Here is a 22,820-nt window from a genome sequence, read left to right on the forward strand (position 1 = left end):
ATGCCTGCGCGATACGGCCACGGATTGACTGACTGGACGTGTATTTGTGGCGCGAACCAGTGTCAAGCGGGCGGGACTGGCGTGCACAGGGATCTGGGACCGAGGTACTCACTTTATTTCAACGGCAGCCCTGCAAATTACAGCGAGCGAGCACCACCTTCAGTCATGTTCGTCCACGAGGTTGGCTAGTTCCATCTCCATCTCTCCTTCGAGGCGCTGAAGAGAGACTTAAGTCGCCTTGCCCAGGTACGGAAGGTAACAGGCGCATGCGTCCATTCAATGCAGGCGGAGTGGTGAGATGAGATAAGGAAGAGTGGCAGGAACGATATAATGCGGGGCTATGACTCCGGCAATCGTGCACGACCTCGCAATCGGGCAACCGCGCAGTTGCATCACACCGCCTTGTATCAGCCGCCTGCCTCACCATCAACTTCTCACTTCACACTTTCACTTGCCTCGTGCGGTCTTCTTTCCTGGACCTGACCTCTGAGGTGACGGGGTGAATTTGTCACCTCGCTCGCTTAGCACCCGCCCCACCTGCCCATCTTGGTGAATCCAAAGGACCCGCCTCCGCCTGCCGATATATTTCGAGACGAGGGCTCATCAACTTCAGAAACGCCCTCTCTCCTCTTTCTCCCTCTCCATTTTCCCTCTTACTTTCTCTCTCTCTCTCTCTCTGTCTCTCTCTCTCTCTCACACACACTCCCCTCATTCACACACACACACACACACACACACACGGCGCTCCTTCGACTGCGATCTCGAGGCCTCTGTTTAAATCACCCTTGGCCATGTCGTTGCTCTCGGGATCCTCCTGCATGTACGGTCGAGGTTTCTCTCCCTTTTGGCCACGACCTTTGGTGCTGACAAAAACTTCATAGACTTCCTTCCTGTCGCCCACCGCCAGTCCACCAATACCTTTTCAGACCTACTCTCCATCAACTGCCACCATGATTCGGCATCGCACGAAGTGGCTGCCATAGACACCGCGCCTGGCAAGACTGTTCCACTCCAAATAAGGACATCTTCCAAAACGCAGGTTGGCCTCGTATCTTGAACTTTTGAATCACCAGGTGCTAACTACAGCAGGTTTCTCCCAGATTCCACCCCATAGCCTCACTCAAGATGAGCCTGCGCGACGTTGCCTGCAAAGCAGAAGAAAAAAAAACAAAAAACAAAACAGCAACAAAGGAGTAGCCCCGAAGCGCTCCTGGGGTTTCTTGACACCTAGCAACAGAAGTCATAGAAGTAGAGGCCGTTTGTGCTCTCGGGCGCCTGATGTGTGATATCGCGAAGCAACCAACCAGCTCGGGGTTGGATTTTGAGAGTCGTCAGCCAAGAAGCCTCTTTTCTTTTTCCGATGAGGGCCTCCAAACAACCGCCTCTCCGCATCCTTCCGCCACGGAAGCACTCTACCAGACATGCCACGCTCCGCTTGACATCGTCTGCAATTCCACGCGGTTGGGATTGCGCTCAATACAACAATCTCACCAACCTTTCGCTCACACAAAGCCATAAAGCGTGTCGCTTATCGTCTGCCAACACGAATCGCATGGCAGCTACACAACTACATTCCTTCCCTCTGCCCCAGCAGCCTTCACCCACAAAATTGGTGATTCTCAACGCAGCACCACGTCAGCCTTGGCTTTCCACTCACGGCCGTCTCTTGCCGGGGGCAGCAGCAGCAGCAGCAGCAGCAGAAGTGATGGCCTCGAGCAGACCACTGCACCACCGAACGAGACCAAACTACAATGACCAGAGGCCAAACTACATAACCCCGGCGGAGGAGACAGGATAAGGAGACAGATAAGACGGGGCTGAAGGGGCAAGGGGAACTGGGCATGCGAGAGCGGAATTGAAAAAAGAAGAAGAAGAAGAAGAAGGATGAAGTCCCCTGGGGAGCCCACTAGGTTGGGTTGGCGGACGCCAGAGAAGGGATATGCCATGCGAAGGACAGCTAGGAGAGAAAATACACTTAAGGAGCCGTGGCTTGATCATGGACGCATAAAGAGTAAGAAAAATACAGATTGACCTGTCTATGGATACATGTGCTCACACCATGTTCGCGGCGGTGAGCTCCAGGTTCCGTTGCCCGCCGCATGACTCTGCCGACAAAGTTCACCAAGACTCCTCTGTTCGTCTTTGGGACTGCCATGTTTTCTCCCACGAGATTGTTCAGTCGTGGTGTCTTGGCGCCGAAGATTATGATGGTAGCGGTGGTTGTTTGTCGGATGGTAATAGAGGTGCTGAAAGCTGCCGCCACACCTCCTGTTGGGTGGTTTCTGCCGTGTAGGGTGAACCGAGATGGATTCAACCCACGGATGACTCCTTGACTTGAAGTGACACCTTTTGTTGTCTACTCCAATTCAACACCAGGCTTCGTTTCGCTGTTGAACTGGAACGCGCCATTCCCCCAGTCTCCGCGCCCTCTATATTGAAATCCTCAAGGGCTTCAGAGCCACTATTCTAATTGGTTTGATATTCACCAAAACACCCCTTGATGTTCTAGCACAGTCGAGCTGATCAACCCGCCACGCTGGAAAGGATGCTTCCGTCGAAAACCCCAGAAGGCTAAACGTTCGCCAGCTATTTGCAAGGCAGTAGTAGAACATGTCAACTTCCATACCTCCAAATGTCGACGCCTCAGATCCATCGAGACTGGTTCGGCACAGCGCTGAAGGAAACACCAAGTATTTGCTACCAGGCCGACGGACCGACTTTTGCGAGGCTGGCTCTTCAATGCCAAGGCTGCCCAGCTGGCCCGCCATGTCCCGTGGAAGATGATACGTCACATAAATGCCAGTCCGTCTCGGGATCTTGGTTAAGGTTGGTCGGCATGGCAAGAGTTACAAGGATGTCTGCGTTGGTTGCCGTAGGACACGTCGAGGCCCCGGCGCAGACGATATTCTCCAGCTCTAGCACTGCCGTGGAGGGACAACTGATCGTGTACAGGGGCACGGCATTTGGAGAGTCGTGTCCCCCCCCGGCGGATGTCCCCCCGCGGGTGTGCATTTCCCTTGCATCACCCGACGCTGCTACGTCCTGCTGACGAAGCGCTTGGTCGGGAATGCCATCAACGGCAGATCCGCTTTGCAACATCACCCAAACATTCCAGCCCTCAACTCCTCTTCTCATTCATCCTGTAACGCGCTGCCTACGTCATGTCATGGCCCAGACCATGACGTGGCCAGCGCGATGCATGCGGTACAGTGCAGTGCAATACAGCTCTTACCAAAATTGGATGCTGCGCTTTGCTCTGCGCCGTCGGAATGATATGGCAGAGACGAGGCAAGGCAGATGACTTGTATCAAAGATATTCCGATGTTCCATGTACACACAAGAGCGAGGATCCCCACGCTTACATGAGTGGTGCCTAGGACCAGGTCGGGCGAAACGGGCAGCCAGAGGGAAAAGACACCTTCTGCTGTGTTGGCTGCAGGCGGCGCGGAATAAGTAGCTCCGATTGAGTAGTAGCTCCCAGGACCAGCGAGACACGCAACGACCTTATCCCTGGACTCCAAGTCGGTCGACCTGTCTAGAACAATATGTCGATCCCAACCCCATTCATTCGACCCGACCTCTCGGCGAGGGGTCGAGACATGCCGCAGCAGACGGGCCAACGCAAGACGGGCAAACAGTACGCATGGAACTCGACGAATGAACTAACATGCCAAAAAGGTATATCTGAGCAATAAGGTGTCTTCAAGGTTGTATCCTCCCCTTCCTCAACCCTTACTCCTCTGACGAGGCCGACAGAGCATCTGTCCATCTACATGAGGGTCACGCAAATCCAACACGCTTGCTGCGCTGAGCCTGACTTACTTAGACAAAACGACGTCAAAACCTCGCCTATACTGCTTGCGCGCATCTGTTAGAGGTGTTTAGAAGCAGATTGAAGGGGGGCAGTATCCTCGTATTCGCTAGTAGATAGTAGGTAGAACTATGTCAGGTGTCTTAGTACCGAGTGAAGAGGTTAGCGACTAGCACGTAGGTATTGGGTGTGACTGTCATTCGAATCTGCCTTCTCTACAGCTGTGGCGCCCGTACGGCGCCTTTATCCCCGCTCCGGATCAACTATTCCCCGTACCGGACCCCGGTGGGTCCCCGGTGCCTCCCCGGCACCCCTCTCCCGGTCCGCGCTCCTGACAAACTATTACTGAAATCTACTCCCTCTAGATTACTTAGGGTAATCTATCCTTCTTGTATTACTAGCTAACCCCTGTACTTAGCTGCTCCGACTCTAGATCCTTACGCCTGCACTGCGATACCTTAGGGTTCCTGGTGATGATGTATCTTGTGCTTGAAAGCATCGCAGAATAGAAGGCAGAACTGAAACACTTGAAGGAGCTCCGCCATCAGCGGCACGTTTGCTTGTCAAAAAATGGAGGCCCAGTATAATTGGGGGAAAACGCCCGGTAACGTTAGAAGCGGGTGGAAGGCAGAAATCCCTGGGAGAAATATCTATTGCGTAAGAAAAGCTTTCGGCGAAGATATCAACATCTGTTTGCCCTTATCTAGCCTGGAAACGTGATATTTCCCGACTCGGTGTCACCAAACACCATCGTCCCCAAAAGGAAAACGGAAAGGAAAAACAAGGAACGGTGCTGTCCCTTAATGCGTCCGCACTAGTTAGTGTTAAGCAACGAGCATCGTAGAGATGTGCTATTCCAAGTCCGATGCAACCGACTACTATCCAAGAGGGCATATCGAGATGGCCTGCAGGAGGGCAGCTGGATCTCTCTCAACCATCCCTTTAGATACTGCAGGGAGCATTTCCACCACACCGAGAATTACTACTGGACAAATTGCTTACTTGAACCCGCTATAGTTACTAATCCCGACCTTCCAGCCTGCCTCAGACCATCAATGTTTGGAAATTGGAAGTGCTCTCCTGTTTGTACTAGGCCTTTGTCCATGTTGGTATCACAGGTTACCCGTACGGGTGGTAAATAAACGTGAATCAAAGCAAAAGAATGGTTCTGTATTCTTGTGTGTAAGAGGAAGAAGGCAAAAGGTCGGTGGTAGGAGCAGCGTTGAAGATACCGCCGTGGGCGGCCCTGTGGTAGAATGTCCGGGCTCCGCTGCTGCTGCATCCCGCCGCTTGACCGCCTGGCCGTATTCTGACAGAGTAATTCAACATTCCAGTTGTTTAATATATTCTGTTGCGCAGTAGAGCTCCCGTCTTCGTGGCACAGGTTGTTCATAGCTGTCAGCTTTCCGAGAGTCGTCGGGGATTGTGTGTCTCGTAGTGCTTGATTCTCGAGGGGGTCATCCAGGCTGCCACCGTCCGAGCTGAACGAGCTTTTGCTTGAATATGGCCATCGACGAAAGCCGGTAGGATGGTTTAAAGGTATTAGGACTCTACATGCAACCAGCCTCGGTCAGCCGGAAATGGTGCATGTCCTTGCTGCGCGGCAAGACGTCCTCATCCCGCGTTAACAGCGATGGATAAAGCGAGTAGGAAAGCAAAAACCGTGAGTCTCTCTCTCTGAAATATCTGATTCCGAGTCTGGCTCTTCAATGAAGGGATGGTAGCCATATCGCTTGCATCCACCGTAATGAAAAGCATTTCTGCCCTCATCAAACCCGAGCCCTGGCCCTAACGACGACGACCACTAGGAAGACTTGGAACTTATCGACTGCTTCGACGATACCGCCTTCACTCTCCATCTCAAGTTTATCAAGCTCTAGTTTCACGGGCCCTTCATACCCGATGACTCGCGAGTCATCTCAAACGCTTCTATTAGTGGCCTCACCGCTAAACGCATCGAAAGATGTCACGATTGAGCAGCATATCTCAGTGGACGCTGGCAAGGGTAGTAAGCTGCCGAGAAAGCCTCGGCTCCACCAGCTCATTGTATGCCGTTTTAAGGTAGGCGTTGGTGTAGTGTGAACCATACATGGGACGAACAAACAGCGGATCATGGATGCGGCAGTATAAGATTGAACACAGGGTTTAGGCCTGGTTACACGTTCATGAATTACAAAGCAGACGAGAGCAGAATCGTGACTGAGATCGAGTCTCAGTACCCTCTAACACACAAGTACAGGGCGGCAGCATGAAGCCAGGTGTCGGCGGTTGTTGGAGCAGAGCCTTATGCCAGCGTCGTACTCGCCGATACGGGAAATGCAACATAAGAAGAATTCATTCGAGGAGACATGTAGCGAGGTGATGGGCAAGCAGCGAGAGGTGGCTCAACGGCACCTTTGTAGAAGCAAAGGAGGGTGAGGTGGGCGACGACACGCAGGAGGGTAAGATTTAAGCGACTTATTCGGCCATGGTTCGGGAGTTGAAGGCATAGCCCAGGGAGTTCGCGAAGATCTGCCTGGAGGTAGACGGTCGACTCCCCGATTGCAGGCGAGTTTCCACCTCCAACGCCCTTGCGGCTAGGTGCCTGTCGCGTATTCATTTTAACCTAACGAGGTTCATCAGTGTCAGCATCCATGTCAGGCCGCTATGGAAAGATGGCAATATCGGTAGAGAAGTCAGGTCTCAGGCCATTGACGGGGAGATGACTTGTTGAATCCATCTACTCACGTGGTACAAAAGTCGGCATCGGACATGCATGGCTGTCTCGTCATCAGAGTAGGGAACCTGACGGCTGCTGAGCCTGGTTTGAGTGCCGCCCAAGCCACGTGTTTTAATGTCGCCTGTCTTGGGGCACTAAATTTCGACGATGTCACCTACCCTACCTCAATCATTCCCGTCCTCACTATGTCCCCCCGGGTCTGTATACCGTCTTAAGGCTGCTGTTGTCAATGACCTAGATTTCTTTGATCCCTGCTTGCAACGACCTAATTCGCGGGATGTTAGCCGCTCTCCACCCACTTGTTATCAGGGTCCAAGAGATACATGTACAATATTATGACCACTTGGGATCTAAAGACAGATGAATATCAAATGCGGTCCGTTTAGTGACGAAGCAGTATATCAGCTTGGTTTCCTACAGTAAAATGGCATTGCAATCAAACCGAGTAAGTTCTCTAATCTGCTCCAGTTTCTTGAATCCGTGAATGCAGATCAGCAGTAACGGTAGCCAAGATGTTGCTTCTGACTGCCTGTATTCTGGCTGAGTAATCCAACAGTCTACTTCCGGCTCGACTAGGACTCTAAAAGCGTGTGTCTCAACACACACAGCCTTCGCCAACGCGGTGCTTGTAACGACATCCAGAACCCGGTTGAGTGAATTATCACAGGGTTTACTTTTTATTTAATACCACTCCAACGCCTCAATGAGAGATATGTTCGGTTGTCTTGCAAATGGTGGTACGTTACATCTCTTGACACCGGCCAATCTGCATAGCAACCTTGTAGCAGTCATCCAATAGCGCCCAATCAATTGAATCCATCTTACCTCTTCTACTGCTCAGGTACTTTCACCGTAAAGCTTGAAGACAATTGGAAAAGTTCTTAGGGGCGGAGAATGTGTTTTGCTTGCCCTTTGTCATCATTAGGCAAGCAATTTAGAACTACACAATTGATATAGATCAACTGAATGTAAATCCAAATTTCTATAACACTGGTGTCGGCGACCAGCAACATCAGCACTTTATTCCACCCCATTTCCAGCAATATAATCAACTTTCTAGACGGGCAGGACAATGACCCTCAAGTTAACGAATCTAGTGAGAACTGCATCGGCGGTCATGTCTTCTCTGAGTAGCTCGAGCAATCGAGGCCTTTCTCAAATGCACAGTCACGGAATTTGGTCTCTCCATCTTCAAGACAGGACATGGGCATTTACTGACCATGAATGCCGATTCATCCCCTTGGAACAAAAGATTCCCAAGCCACACTTTCAGGCACAAAGCTCAAATGCAGAAGATCGAGTCGGTCATATGCTTTTTTGCCGCAGTCAGGCGTTAGTCGAGGGGAACCAACTCTACGGCTTGGTTGAAGAAGTGGAAGGCGACACTAATCTCTAACCAAACCACGTCAGGGGGCGGTGTATGGCCAGACTTCAAGAGCATTTGCTAGCAAATGTGTTTAGGATTGATAAAAGAGACAGGGAACATATATAAAGTAGTGAAATATCATCTAAAACCAATTCCAGTTTTTACCTCTTTTACATTCAACGGCTGTAATGCACGCGATGTATGCTCTCAGAATTACCCGCCATCAAGCACCTGACCGAGGCTTATGCCGGCTCAATTACCAGGCTCACCATTTCTGGGAAGGACAGGATATCTTGTATCGGGCGGCTCGTCCTCCTTTACTAGTCTTTTCTCTAGCCTGAGTGGGAGAGCTGGGACCGGGCGAGGATAGTGTGTACGCATTTTTACCCGACCAAACATTTGTCCTACCAGGCTTTGCCTGACTAGACACTTGCCCGACCTGGCCCGATCCGCCTGCATACCTTGGTGTTATCATTGACGACCCTGGTCTCTAGTCACCCGACTGTTGATCAGAGTGTCCGGTACTGTGGGTTCATCCAAGGTAGGTTGAGGAATTAAAGAGCATCGCTGCCAACATGAGGTGACATGGGGGCGTGGGGAATAACGTGGCATATGGCAATGTAATATTCGGTGCCAGAGCTCGCCACCAACATGCGTTGTCAAGCTTCGCTTGGGTCTTCAAAAGTCAATGGCCGACTTTTTCAAAGGACAGTCCTGACGGTGCCACTGCAAGCCTTGGCCGGGACACCTCTAAAAAGCACCACTTCTATAAAAGTAACACAGCGCGCCACAGGGTGGGTAGATGTTGTTTACCACGCGGCACTGACCGAGATACACTTGACTAACTGGAGAATCCAAGTATTATCGGTTAGAGGCGGCGTGGCGACAGTATGACGGATTATAGACAAGCCATGGCGAGCTTATGGCTAAATTGTATTCACACGGGGCTGTCTGCTTGCTTGCTTGCTTATCAGGAGGGAGGGATAACCGCGTCTTGCGTATGGATGTCATGACTTGAGATGCCTTGTTCGAGGTAGGCAGTTGGTAGTTGGGAGTTGAAGTAACCCTGCGGCAATTAGGTAAGCGACCCACCTTGGCCAATCACTAACCTCGGATGACTCACTCTGATCCCCGGCTTTTCTCCGGATTACCTAATTCCCATGTGTGTCTTCTGCCACGAGCCATGATCCAGCTGCTGCCGCATGAGAAAACCACTTGGTCATCTGCGTGGAGGAGTGTCTAAAGGTGCTGAGGAAGAACGTGTGTGCCCTAGTTGGCGAGCCGAGCAACATTGCAATAGAATATTATTAGATTTTGGCGACGTCGCAACGCAGTGGCCGTACCTGCATCACACTTGGCACCTTTACGTAGTAACAGAGGCTCAATGCGCGATGCGTGCGTCAGTCAAGTCGCGATACGGTCGCGCATCAAATCACCAGTACAACAACCACCATCGCTATGGCCATCCATCTATACAAATTTCCAGCGGAGAATGCACGACTGCGCCCACGGATGCGCGAGAAAAAAAAATCAGGATGCTGCTTGGAAACATCGCCACAACAGTAGCGCAGCGAACCATCATACCGGGTTGCGAAATTGTCGTGGAGTCAAGCTGTAGTTAGACGTCAGTTGGGTGATGACGTACGGTTTAGTGTTCGTCAGGTAGAAGAGTAGTGGCCTGACGAGCATTCCCACGTTCGGTTGTCGCATGCTCACCATATCGGGATAGCCCCACCGCCCACCTACCTACCAGCTCTGTGGTTCTCTCTGCAACCGTCTGTCGACACACGTTTCCTTTTCGGTGTCTGCTTTCACTTCACGCATCGTTCAGTCTCCTGCCATGGCAAAACTCGCAACATTGGTTCATCGTCTCGTTGGTTGTTCATCCACCTTCCCATCGTTTCTTCCTTCCTCTCTTCTTCAACAACGACCACAACCGCCCCGGATCGCCGCATCGCCGCATCGCCGCATCGCCGGCGCCTGACGACGGCGGCCTTACACTGATAACTATAACCTCTCCCCCTCCCTCTCCCTCTCCCTCTCTGATCCCCTTCTCTCTGTATCCCATGATGGATAAATATCCCCTGCGCGCACGCATAATGGGCACCGGCTAATCCTCTCTCTTTCTATGCCTCCTTTCAGTACGGGAGTTTCCTCTCCGACATTGGTTAGATCGATCGCGGTATACCGCGCGATTGTCTTGTCGAAAAGATCCGAGGCGCCTTCGACGAGTACCAGCCTGATGCGGCCAGACGGCCCCAAGCTCCGCTCCGCGAGGTCGATCGTCATGCGCAGCCTCGATCCCGACCAGCAGCGCCAGGCTCTCAACATGTATGCAGGGTGCAGCACGCAAGAAGCGGCTGAAGGATGACATCCACAAGTACTACGACGAGCTCGACCTTCTCTGCGGCAGACCTCTGTCCCACGTCCGGCAGACGCTCTGCAGACAGGGAGCTCGTTCAGCCGCTTCAGACGCCCGTGACCCAGGCGACGGCGAGGGCAAAGAAGACCTGCCCGAAGGCAGCAAGAAGGGCGGCTATTTGCAAATGACGCCGCCACCTGTAATCCCACCCTTTTGTCCTCTCATCCTTGCTCCTTTTTTCTTTTGTTTCTTTTTTTATCTCCATCCCTTTGTAGCATTATTCGTTCATGATTACTCTTTACGACCACGCCATCTATTCCAGAGCAACTCAAGGCATATTAATGGCAGCGATGCAGGTAACGGCCTCCCGCCGTTCGATCCACTCCTCTCCCCAAGCAAGCCCGCAGAGAAGAAGCCCACCGAGAATCTCGCCGAGAGGTCCGCCGACAACCCCTTTGACAGCTCCGATGCCGAAAACAGCAGTCCCGAGGTTGGGCGGCGCGGAAGATGGCCCAAGCCCAGCGCCGACCCCCTCTTCTCCCCCATCACGTCATTGGCCACTCGCGACGGTGGGAGAGATGGCCAAGTTGAACAAAATGCTGCTGCGTATTGCCATCTATTCCATGATCCTCCATTGAAATCTACCCCTTGTCGCATTCTGTCCTCTGTTGTACCGCCCGGTGCCTTTGAGATGCAATTGATCGAGGTGTGACACTTGACCTCGCTCCTATTACCAACGGCCACTACAGCAAAATAGGCCAACCAGTTCCCGCCGTCGCCGTGAAGGTCTACCACTCGTGCGGGCGATGTCGATATGAAGTTAAATGCACACATTAGGGGGTGAAAAAGCTTAAGCCGCTAAACTGCTATTGTGGCGGACAAGATAAAATAATCTCGAATCTAATCCTATTTGCACCCAGAGCCTTGTGATTCGACAGTGCCCCGCTCGTCAGCCGTCTTCATTGCCTGATAGATTTCGTTAAAAGCACTCTGCCTCTTCTCTAACTCCGACTCTAGCACTCCCAGCTCCTGGTCTACTTGTTGGCTCTGCGCCTGAATGTCTCCGAGGCTCGTTTCTAGCTCGCTGCGCTGCTTCAAAATAGTGTCTGTGCCTTGGACAGGATCGCCGTACTGCCGTGCCATCATGCCCGCAGTCTCCATAATCATGGAAACATACTTTTCGTACTGTACGGCATCCTCTTCCTCCTGTTCCCGAACGAGTGACTTCTCATCCGAGCCCTCCCTAGTATCCCTCTTCTTTTGCAGCAGACTATTCCCGACATCAGCGAAAGCGGCTCGCAGTTGGGCAGCCCGAGCCTCCCGTCGGACCCTGAGGTCTTCAAGGCATTTCAAACGCAATTGTGTCTCGGACTTGGTCCGCTTCAACTCCTTGGACTTCGCCCGCGCGACCGACAACTTTTGTCGCGTCTCGGCTGGTGTGTTCTCGCGGATCCAGCTGATTAAATTGTGCTTCTGTGTGTTGAAATTGACTTGGCCTTCTTCTGAATTGCCGCTGTCTTGGTGCTCCTTGATCTGTCCAGCAGGAGGGCTGTCGTCACACATGTCGCCGCGCTTGCGCTTCACAGACCCAGAGGTTAGGGCGGATTCCGCTCCTGCATCATCATCATAATTATAGTTTGATGGAAATTCCCACCGAGGTTCCATCTCTTGCTCCTCTTGCGGGACCGTCGCTTGCTTCTGTTGCTTCTCTAGCGAGATGATATCCGCCTCGGCCGTGCCAGGGTTGGCATATGGGCTGCTCTGTTGATCCGCCGGGTCAGAATTGTCTTCATGGGATATGACATGCGTTTCTTTCCGGATGTGTCTGACTACGTCCCAAAGGTAGCTGGAAAACGTTGACTTCGCTGGCATCTCAACTTTCGCCGGTATCTCGAATCGTTGAAACAGCGCGAGGAACTCGGCCCGTTGCTTTGTAGGATCGATTGACTGTGGTAGCAGCGTTTCCTCCAAATGGTGCTGGATGCAAGCAAGGGTGAACACGCCGCAGCTCACGTCATCGGACTGGAGCGGGCATTCCTGAAACCGTGCATGGTTAGAGAGAACATGACAAGAAAGCCCGACTTCTCTTCTTCCGGATGGACTAACCTTTGACAAAACCTTGACAATCTTGCCTGGGAAAATCTGCTTTAGCCACGGCTCAGCAGTCGCACGCACGCTATCAAAGCACTGAAGCTTGGGTAACGAGTCGTAATGCTCGAAAACAACTTCGGATTTGCTGATGATGATCCTCGCCGTAGACCAATGCTCACTTGCATGGTGTAGAGGCACGAGAAGTACCACTCCAGCCGGCATAGCCGCTTCAGGCGGTAGCGTCGTCGGAAGACTTGGGCTGTTAACTTTCCACTAGAAAGTATCCATGACTAAGATGGGCTGTGTTGGCAAAGAGGCGGCCTCCTGTGCTCTTTTGGCATTCAAGGCGTCAATCAAAATGCGGATGACGTCGTCCGGAAGCCGTGACTCTGTCGACAGTCGGTCCACCACCTTTGCAGCAAGATTCTTTGCGAAATCCGCGGGCACTACGTCGTCAACGGTAATGGGCTGAGGGCTAGGCGCAATGTCCTCGGCGTCACCTAAACCAACAGACTGGGATGTTTTGTTGGCCACATCGATCCCATTGCACATAATCCCTGGCGAATCTGGCAAAGGTGCAATTTCAAATTCGTAATCCGATATCAAAAATGGTGCTGGCGAAGGCGATAAAGAGACATCACGTTCTGCTTTGTTTTCCTCGGGCTCGTCGGAGAGAGGAGATGCGGCCCACGAGAGCTGTCTGGCCCGCCGAGGCACCTCAACTTCGGCTGGGGACCCTGCGAGGGGTATGGAGATCTCTGCCAGCTTGACTGCCTTTTCGGCAACGGTCTTTGTCAGTTTTGCAGGACTGTGTTCGTTGACTGCCTGTCGGAGAGGTCCATTGGGCTCCCAGAGTGACTTGAGGGATGATCCGTTCTTGATTGCCCTTTCTGTTATGGCCTTGATGGACTAGAGGATGTTGGTTCCTAGTTCGGGCTTCCAGAACTCTGCGGCAAAGTGGCAATCGGCTCCTTCCCAAGACTGGGAAAGGAATTGGAGGAGGTTAGATCGTCGCCGCTCAACTTTGGCTTGAACCTTGGCGGCTCTCAGTGCTTCCGGGTTCAGCTCGGCGAGGTTCTTTTCGGCAATGCCGTGGGCTTTCTGCACTTTGGGCATCTCTCGTACAAAGTCTATGTAGAGCTGGGCTTCTTTTCCGGGTGGTAATCCGTTTACGGTCTGGGCGACGAAATCTGTCAGGGAGGGATGTCGACAATCGGGTTCGTGGTCGATGAGGTTATGCATGAAGTCTTGGATCTGGTGACACGTGTTAGCCACCCCTCGAACAATTGTCGGCGTTGTCATGCCAAGGAATTCTTACCAGGGCCTTATCAGTACTGGACGAGGGAGGCAGGTGTGGAGGCCAGTCTCGATGTTGGTACTGGGGTTGGATTTGAGAAGGAAGACGACCGCCCGTCTCTGATCGAGGTTGGACCGTCGGCTAGAGCAGCGCAGACTCGGGAACAGAAGAGCGTCGTGCAGGAGATTGGTGGGTATCGGACCGTTGCCAGTGAGGCGTATCTCTCGATTGCGATGGCGCAGCGGGTGGTGGGCACGGCGTCAATGGGTCGCGTCGCGGTGTAGTCATGGTCCGTTTAGATGTCGGGGTTTGCGGTCGAAGGAATATCTCTTGAAGGCCTGGCTATAGGAAGAGAAGAAAAGAACGAAAAGATGAGGGAGGGGAATAAAAAAATCAAGTCAAGTGTCGCTTAGAGGGAGGACGATTGTTTTGATTGCGTTGTGAAGCAGAATGGGTGAAAGAATGGCAGCGACTCTTCCGAACGTTGTGGTAGAATGACGTAGTGGGTTTGGCGAGAATTAATTTTGTTTGGGGAAGGAGAAGTGCAGTCAGTGTAAGTGCAGTCTCAGCGTCTCTGTCTGTACCTGAATTTCTTTTTGAATGCCTGAATGCCGATGTTTGGTCCTGAATGCCCTTCCTGAATGCTTCGAAAGCATTCAAGCAGCTAAAAGTGGGGTTGGGGTTGGGGTTGGTCGAACCCAACCCCATGCCCCACCTACTTCCCCACAGTGTCACCGCCCCACTACATCCGGCTGCCGGGGCTGTAGCGCGGCAAGGGGACCGCTGTCACCCCTCCTCACCATTTGGTTTCTGTTTCCCACCTCATAAGATGGACTCATGAGTCCTTATTCTTGGACAAGCTGCACGATCATTTTCGCTTTCGGTTACTGTGCGATGCGCAAACAGCGTTATTCTAACTCTTGTGGTTGAGTGGTGTGGTTGGCAGCAACTTGCTCATTGCCGCTAGCTTGATGTTTATTGTTGCTGTTTGCCCGTCAATTGAGTGAGCACCAACATCGACATCAAGGACAGAACCTGGCAGCTGCATGTCGAGTCGGAATAGTAACTTTAAAACTCACGCGTCAGTTCTACTAGGGTTTGTAAACGAGGTTCGGCTAGCCCATGCATGCCGTCCATCGCCCAAGCAGCGGAGTTGCTAGGCAATAAAATGCCAGCCACCTGGCGAGGAGGGCAAGTCACGAACAGGAGCGGATAAAGATGTCAAAGGGCCTAAGAAAGCATTAGGTGTTGTGGTCAGCTAACTGCATTGTTATCGAAACACTTGAGATCACTTTGAGATGGGATTTGAGACGATCGACGCACGCCCTAGTTCTCGCTTCCTCTCACTCTGGGCTTGATGGTTCTGAGAAGAGACGTCAACCAGTCACAGGCCCGTTGCGGACAGTGACATGCTGGAGAGCTGCTGGAAACACCATGCTTCTGTTGGATACCAGCCAGCCTAGTCTTATCTCTTGGGAATATTGATTAAAGCGCCTGAGACTGCTGTGGTGCCCGAGACCACAGTATGAAATCTCATTTTTCTCTGTTCTGGAGAAGTGCACAGACTGGGTTTGGATTTCTCAGTAGACAACAGACGCATTGAGCCATCAGTGGAAAAAAGGCGCAGTATAAACAGAGAGCTGGCAAAAGACAAGAACCAAGCTGGACATCTCTAAAAAGGCGACAGCGATAAATGCACCGCGCGTCAACCACACTTCCATGCCTTTAACCTAATAAACCAACTCTATTGTACATCTATAACAGGTGGAAACAACCGTACGGAAATACCGGCCAGGGAAAGCTTGAAGCAGGGGGCGACGAAGGTGCTCGGGTGCTCAGTAAGGAATAACTAGACGAAATGCAGGCGTAGGAGGCTTCATGCTAGAGCTGGAATATTGTTTTTAGTGATGGCGCAGACTCCAAGGGTGCACAGAGTGTTGTCAATAAAGACAGACTTGTTGTTTGTCACAAAAACGACGCCGTTTATTGCAGGCAGAAATTAACGCCTAATATCCCTCATGACGCACCCCCCAGATTCTTATTGCCCCTTAGAGCACATGCTGATCTGACATACTTGAAACAACCTTCTAAATGGGTACATATCGCCAAAGTCTAGGTGATACAGACCGCCTCATGCGGGGATCGAATGCTAGGCTCTGTCAATGTCTTAGACAAAGGGATAATGCTGCACTTAACCATTCTAGCACAGTAGCGGGCAAGCTGGGCTCATAAATGTGACGAGCCAGAGCGTAGGAACGAGCTTGGGAATAGTAAAAGTGATTGACTTCCTAAGCTATAGAATAGGGGAGCAGCGTAGTTTATGTAGGAGCAGCGAAACACGTGCGTGAGCACGGGGAGAGCTGATTCCCCGGCGCGCTTGGGCATTGCCAAGTCCCGGGCCTCCGTCTACTGCCGTCAGCTGCTCCGAAGAGCAGAGCTGCCCGGCTCTGCGCCACCCCGCGTCCCGCGATATTTTTGCAATAAACTACCGCGAGTGCGACAGATGTCTGTTTCGTGATGTAAGCGAATGCCCTGACCATGTTCGAATGCGGTGTTGAGTGTCTTCAGCACTGCACTGCAAATATAGAAGGGTAATTTTGTCTGGATAAAAAGAACCGAGGCAGGGGCTGTATCCTTGGTCACTTTTACAAAATTTGTCCTGAGTGGGAGTCTTGGTGTACCATAATACAGAACTGTGCCTGGTGATAAACGCCATGGGATTCAATGTCTTGTCTCAATCTCACAGCCCTTGGTGTCGTTGGTTCCCCAGAGGGATTCAGCGCTGGTAGCGTTGAAGCTGACGGATGGCATTGTTTCAAGGACCAAGAACGACACGGGGTTTAATATGGGGGCAGAGTTATTTCCTGGCGGACGGAGCAAGAAATCACAGAACACGAAAGAGGGGGCTGGGGCGGTGGAATGCACACTGGGCATGCATGCCGGTGTGAGCTTGCCAAGCTGGTAACATAAAGAGACCGGTCGAATTACCTGTGCAGCCTAGATATCTTGCCTGTTTGGAGTCCATAGCCCTATAACGGCATCCTATTAGCTGGATCTCATTCACGCCCACACCTAACGATAACCATTTCGCTTCTTGCTGTAGTATCCTAGTATTAACCCGATTGAGGAACCTCTACATTAATTGAACTGCTCTATTAAATCTTTGTTGCTGTTGTATTATCGTTTAGAGGAGTGAGTGGTGTGTGCGGAGCTGCTTTAGCTCCCGTCATGGCGGAACCAATGGGGGCGGAGATGTGGTGGAGCCGGACGCCCTTTCGACGCCAAAGCGCCCGATGCGAGCGGTGAAGCCGACCATCAAGATCCAGGACCCGGCAGGCCGGTTGAACGAAACGACGCGTGAACTGAAGCGGACCTGAAACACAATACAAGCGACATCATCTATTGAAGCTGCGGCGGGCCAGGCAAGCGGTTGCAGGCGAGCCGGTAGGGGCGCAAGCGGAAACGGAAGCCATGACAGCAGTGCAATGCTTCAGAAGGCGTTAGAGTTGCTGGACGAATCCCGGAAAGAGACACAATGGCTAAAGGAGGTGTTCAAGAGATAGGAAGAGACGATGCGCGACTTAAGCTTGAAGATAGACGACACTACAAAACAGATGAACGAAGAACCGAAGCAGTCCCGCAAAGAACTAAAGCAATCCCGCAAGGAACTAAAGCTGGTCTGCAAGCAACTTCAAACTGTCGCGACAAACGCTATGCACTCCCCGTTACTGCCGTACGCCTACATCGCGCGATCAGCCCCGCCTTCCCAATGACTAACCTTCAAATGCTTTCGTCATGCAACACGACGCCGTCCAACTTCTCCAACACGGTGTACTGCACAATTGATACATCCAATACTGGAAGCGAAGTTGTAGAGCAGACGTCGTTTGGCTCAATCCAAACGATGATCGAGAGCCAGATCCGTGTTGGAGAAGGTAACACAGCCTCATGCTCATGCTCATGCTCATGCTCATGCTCATGCTCATGCTTATGCTAACCCTAACCTTTTGTGCGACTCTTCGTCGTGCTGAGCAGTGAGAATCCTGAGAGTTGGTGAGTATGATGATGATGATGAGCTTTTGCTGCCGGCCTTCTAAGAGTAATTCGCCGTGGTATTTATTGGGGACCATGGATGCAAGACCGCAGAGGGCGACAAGCTGTTGAGGCGGTCGGGGGGAGACAGTACCCAAGGATTTCCTAAAGTCTTTGTGGGTTCGCTAGCAGGTCAAGTAAAACATTCATTTCACAAGAGCGCCCTTCAATTGCAGCTTTCTGCGTCAACTACTTCGCAGCGAGTTTCTCTTCGACGTGTTCGCTTTCGCGCGTGTCTGGTATCTCCTCGCAGCAGCCTTGTTTCTCTGGACAAGATCTCCCACCCCGCCGTCTTCAATTCGATGCAGCGAATGCCTCTTCCCCAACGTTACTTAGAGAGCCAGTTCCTTTAGACCGCAACCATCGTGCTGTTAAAGCGATGGCACATTCCTCCTCAGAAGCTCGTGAATAATGACGGCGACGGGACACATCGACCGGACCGTGTACACACTGGAAAGGGGATAATATTAGTGTGTGGCACCCGTATGCCTAAGGATGAGTTCCTGAAGGCGCGGTCTTGGTGGCTGGAGATAAAAATACCAATGATCTAGACGTGGAAGAGGGATTAAGTACAGACCAATCGCTACCCCCGCAAATACAGCGGCAGAGGTGCCTGAAATCGTTACATGACGGTTCTAGCGACAAGGTACCTCAACGCCGCAGACAAATTGCAGGTCAACAACCATTGTCAGAGCAATATATGGCGGACGTGCAGTGTAGCTGGAGATGATGGAAGGCAGCGAGTGTAGGTTCCTGGGTAGGATTGGCGAAGGTGGCACCGAGGTAAATATGACAATCGCGGTCTCGCATCGTTCCACTCGGTGTGTGTGGCAGTCCATCTGGCGTGCGTCGACTGGGGGGCTGTTCTCTTCCCTCAATCTAGCTTCTACCCGACTAGATTCCGTATGCCACAGTAGATCGACGAAGCTGTGTTGCCGTCGTTCCGGTCTGCCGGATGTCGTGTCGTGGCTTCAAGCCGAGGGGGCCCACCACCTCTGCAGCAGGCACTGGCATACATGGGCGGCGTGAGCCGCAAGATGACAACCGCGATGGCGGGCTTAATGCTCATCGTAACAGACACCAAGTCCCCATTCCTATATTCCAAACACCTTTCCCACCAAAACTCTACCACCCCGTAAACACCAGTCATTGCCAACGCAACCAAGGGCCTCGCACCAAGCATCAGCGTTTGCCTAGAGAACTTTCAGAGACGTTTGCTCCGAATTCTACTCCCGCGCTCAAACGCCTAGATCCTTCCTCTTATTCCGTCGTCGTGGGCGGAGGTTGTATTTGTTCACAGCACCTTTGTCCGAAACATGGTTGCCCGATTGCCCTCTTTTCTTTGCGACCCGACCGCGCTCTTTGCTTCTCTCGTATTTCCTTGTCGGTTGTAATTGTACCAGGCGACAAGCAGAAGACGTCATTGGGCCCTTAGACTCCAGGGTACACCTGGTGCCTAGACACATACCACTCGGACATCAGTGGAGGTCAAGGGCCTTGGTTAGAAGGAGCCTCTCTCTTCCTTCGCGTGCACACGTACTGAAGCCGGATGCATGTCTACACGGTCGGTCATCTCTATCGCGACGAGCAATCGCGAAGAGTACCAACTTACGTTTCGAGCGTTCCAGACACTCCGGGACTCCATGAGAAGGGGTGTGCCTGAAGGAGACCGCAGCTGGCATACGAGAGGATGGGCAAAATTGTGAGAGGCGGCTGGTCTTGAGGGTGTAAGGGGAGCTAGTATAGACCTGCGTGGCGATGAGGTGGAGCGTCTTTGATAACGGGCTTGGTAATATCGGCGAGCCTGATGGCACCAGTAGAGTGTTTTGGATGACGGGGATATCATGCGGACGAGGCCGTGGTCGCGAGTGAGTCGGTGGCCGCGATACGTATAGACGAGTGCACGTTAAGCGACGGGTCCCTGATTGGTCGGTCGGGGACCTCATGATTTGTGGGGGTGGGGGGAATCGTTACAGTAAGGTATGTTCTCCTCAGCACCCTATTTCGTCGCCTCGAATGTGGCTTTAACGTGGCGTTTGGTAAGGAACGCCACTTTCCAGGCTGTGTGGCCCTACATCGTGCTTTATCTCTGTGCCAAAGTCTTGACTTGGCAGACCAGCGAAACCCGATGCAAGCAGCAACAGGGGAACGAAATCCCGATGCAGGATGACGAGATAGCACTCTAGTGTCGGGTAGGTCGAAGTTCAGGCTACAAGTACCTGCATCTGATGGTGGCTTTGCCATGCGGAATGGCTCTAATCACCCGCATCCCAAACACATGCCCGGGTCCACTATGTCTCGGGCCGGAATCGGGCTTTCCAGACTCCGCTGCGGGCCCGGTTGATGAGCGAGTCGCTCGGCTCCAGCTCATCGTCTTCAACTTGTATACACTTCTTTAAATGTATCTATATAGCTGTATTTAGGAAGAAGCATAATGCAATAGAGGGGTACATTCATATAAATTGATTGCTAGAGATGTTTAGTATTAGACTTAACTACTTTCAACATAGGGAGCATAATGAAAAGGCGATAGCGTTGCTAGTTCCTTCCTTTAGTGAAGTGATGTCTGGTTTTAGCCCCTTAAGCATCTACTCCCTCTCACTCTCGTGGTTGCCCAACTCCAAGGTACCTAGGTATCTAGGCACTACATACAGAGGAGGCAGACAGGACCTCAGCACTGACGTCTCTATCTCTTGCTGTCCTAGAAGTAAGGTAGTAAAGCCACGCGTCCCACTTTTCCAGCAGCCGATTTTGCAGTAAGTCAACCGCCGCCAAAATAGAACTTTCCCTGCGCCAGCTCTCTTGTCCCATCTCAATCGATGGGCGACCTTGGAGACACGACGATGCAGGCCGCAAAAGAAGCAGCCAGGGCACCGTCGTTGGTGCGGGAGAACTTCACCTCACAAGATGCTTTCTTTGAACATGTACTTTAAACTGATGGGGCCGACGACCTGCAGGCTTGCTACCGACCAAACTTCTAGCTCTTCTGCGCCAAATACGCCCGCCAGAACCCCGATGTCTCCATCACCACCTCACCCTCCCCATCCTCTCCTATCGTTACGGCCTCTCGCCGCCACCAACAGTGCCACAGCATCCAGATCAGCAACCCGCGGCCGGGAAACCTCAGCGACATTTCGGTGCTGCCCACCCTTAAGAGGGATGTCGACGCACGGCTGCTGGATACCAAGGCATCGGAGCTGTGGCGGCCGTACTCTGAGTTCCTGTAGAAGGAGCGGCGGCGGCAGCCAGCCCCCAAGCCCCGGAGCCACCGCGATCGACGGTTCCTGGAGCCTTTCCATCTTCAGAACACGATGGCGAATATGAAGGATCATCCAAAAACCCGAGGAGCGGCGCCTTTGGCGACGACCTCGACGACCTCCCGTCGTCCCCGATGCCTCCTACACAGCAGCAGCCGCCGCCGCCGTTGCCCAGACAATTCTTCCAGCGAGACCACGATGAACACTCTCTGTGGCCTCCCTTCTCAAGCTCGACGCCCACTGCGGCAGCCGCATCTCCGCCCCGGTCTACGACTATCCCCACGACCATACAAGCCCCGGCGTCCGCAGCCAACAGACACCCGACAATGACAGACCGGAAGCTTGCCCTTCAGGGTTCCATCGCCGACCAATACGCCGAGCTCAACGGCATAGCCAAGGGGTTTTTTAAAGTTACAGCGGAGGACGAACGAGTGGGCCGAACAGTGTCAGGGAGTGTCGGGGAAGCTGCAGCTTGACATATTCGAGCTACATCAACTCAACTACGGCGGATTTGAGCGAGAGGCGGAGGCACAGGAAACGTAGCAGCAGGGTGATGACGAGTCGGCGCATCTTACTGAGGAACATCATCGCGGACGAGCAGACGGAGAGGTTTAGCTACAGCGCAATTCATCAGGTGGGCGAGAGTCGCAGCATGCTGCCGCAGCCCTGGCCTCGGCTTTACAGCAACAAAACGCAACAGAAGCATCACCCTCACGAGATAATCTGGGGTGGGAGCGGCTCGGCGGCGCCTTCGCCAAGATCTTCGGGACACAGGAGGCTCAGGCTTAGAGGCAAGGGTGGAGGGGGCAATCTTCAGTCAATATGGGAGGATAAGACCGCGAATCAGCTCAGCCTAGTTTGTTCTAATCCAATTCAACCAAGTTCATTCCAATCACTATTATAGTTCCGTTTGTATCTTCTTCGCCAGCTCGCTTGCTCAGGGGAAGACAAAGATGACAGTCCTAATTCGCAGCCTTGATTGGACTTGGACGTGTCTAAATCAATCGCTTGGACCACGCGGATCAAAACCTCTGCATCCAATACATGGCAGACAGACGCGTTCGCCGTGACGTGGCTCCTCTGTCGACTGATGGAGCAGGCGGAGAGTGGACGGTAGATTTATAGAGAAGACGGCCGTACATGCGAGTTGTTCAGGCCTATGACCAAGGCGCATAGGGTCCCAGTGGCCTATCGCTGGGTTGTAGACTTCTCAGGTCTCTATATATCATCAACACGGCTTGATGTTTTTGGTGGAGGGTGCTTGTTATTTCGTCTTTCCCGGTAAGGACATTCGAAGAAGACCTTGAGACGAGGGATCTAGCGAGTTGGCAGGTGTTGATCGAGAGTCTTCTAGGCCTTTGCCGACACACCTTGCGTTGATATTGGAGAGCGCCGAGGTGGTGGTTCGAGCTGTGGGACGACGGCTTTGGGGATTCTCAATGATTGATTGGCTGGAATTTGTGAACCGAGGCACACCCGCCGAAGCTAAACCGCCCATCACGATTGCCATGTACATACTTTTGCGGTGGCTCCAGTCGTTCGGCCCCTCCAACGCAAGTGAATGCAGTATTTCAGCACAAGTATAGCCTCCTCCAACACAAGTGTAACCTCCCCACACAAGTTTAGCAAGCTTCTCTAGTTCGGTCCAAGTCTGTTGCAGGAAGTACCCGCCTCAAGAGGAGCGCGACGGACATGATTCTGTAAAACTGCGGAATATTTCCAGCCGGAGGGAAGTATCAAAAGGGCAGGCGTCTTTCCAAATCCTTAGCATCTCCCAAGGCAACGAATAAGAAGAGAGAACAGGTCTAGGGAGTCCTAGAATTAG

At 52.4% G+C, this 22,820-nt stretch overlaps 3 protein-coding genes across 3 annotated transcripts; 1 reads left to right on the forward strand and 2 right to left on the reverse strand.

Moving 5' to 3' along the window:
- Positions 1-10,229: 10,229 nt before the first annotated feature.
- Positions 10,230-10,970, forward strand: EsH8_XIII_000040 (uncharacterized protein; the record flags this gene model as incomplete). Its single annotated transcript, XM_083273751.1, has 2 exons — positions 10,230-10,457; positions 10,581-10,970. 2 exons carry the CDS (start codon positions 10,230-10,232, stop codon positions 10,968-10,970), a joined length of 618 nt encoding a protein of 205 aa, XP_083120514.1.
- A 194-nt stretch (positions 10,971-11,164) lies between these two features.
- On the reverse strand, positions 11,165-12,571 carry EsH8_XIII_000041 (uncharacterized protein; the record flags this gene model as incomplete). The annotated part of the gene is made up of 2 exons (XM_083273752.1): positions 11,165-12,295; positions 12,365-12,571. 2 exons carry the CDS (start codon positions 12,569-12,571, stop codon positions 11,165-11,167), a joined length of 1,338 nt encoding a protein of 445 aa, XP_083120515.1.
- A 51-nt stretch (positions 12,572-12,622) lies between these two features.
- On the reverse strand, positions 12,623-13,591 carry EsH8_XIII_000042 (uncharacterized protein; the record flags this gene model as incomplete). The annotated part of the gene is made up of 2 exons (XM_083273753.1): positions 12,623-13,258; positions 13,385-13,591. The coding sequence occupies 2 exons, from the start codon at positions 13,589-13,591 to the stop codon at positions 12,623-12,625; spliced, it is 843 nt and encodes a 280-aa protein (XP_083120516.1).
- Between the last annotated feature and the right edge of the window lie 9,229 nt (positions 13,592-22,820).

Source organism: Colletotrichum jinshuiense, chromosome 13 (genome assembly GCF_051148585.1).
Source record: "Colletotrichum jinshuiense chromosome 13, complete sequence".
NCBI lineage: Eukaryota > Fungi > Ascomycota > Sordariomycetes > Glomerellales > Glomerellaceae > Colletotrichum > Colletotrichum jinshuiense.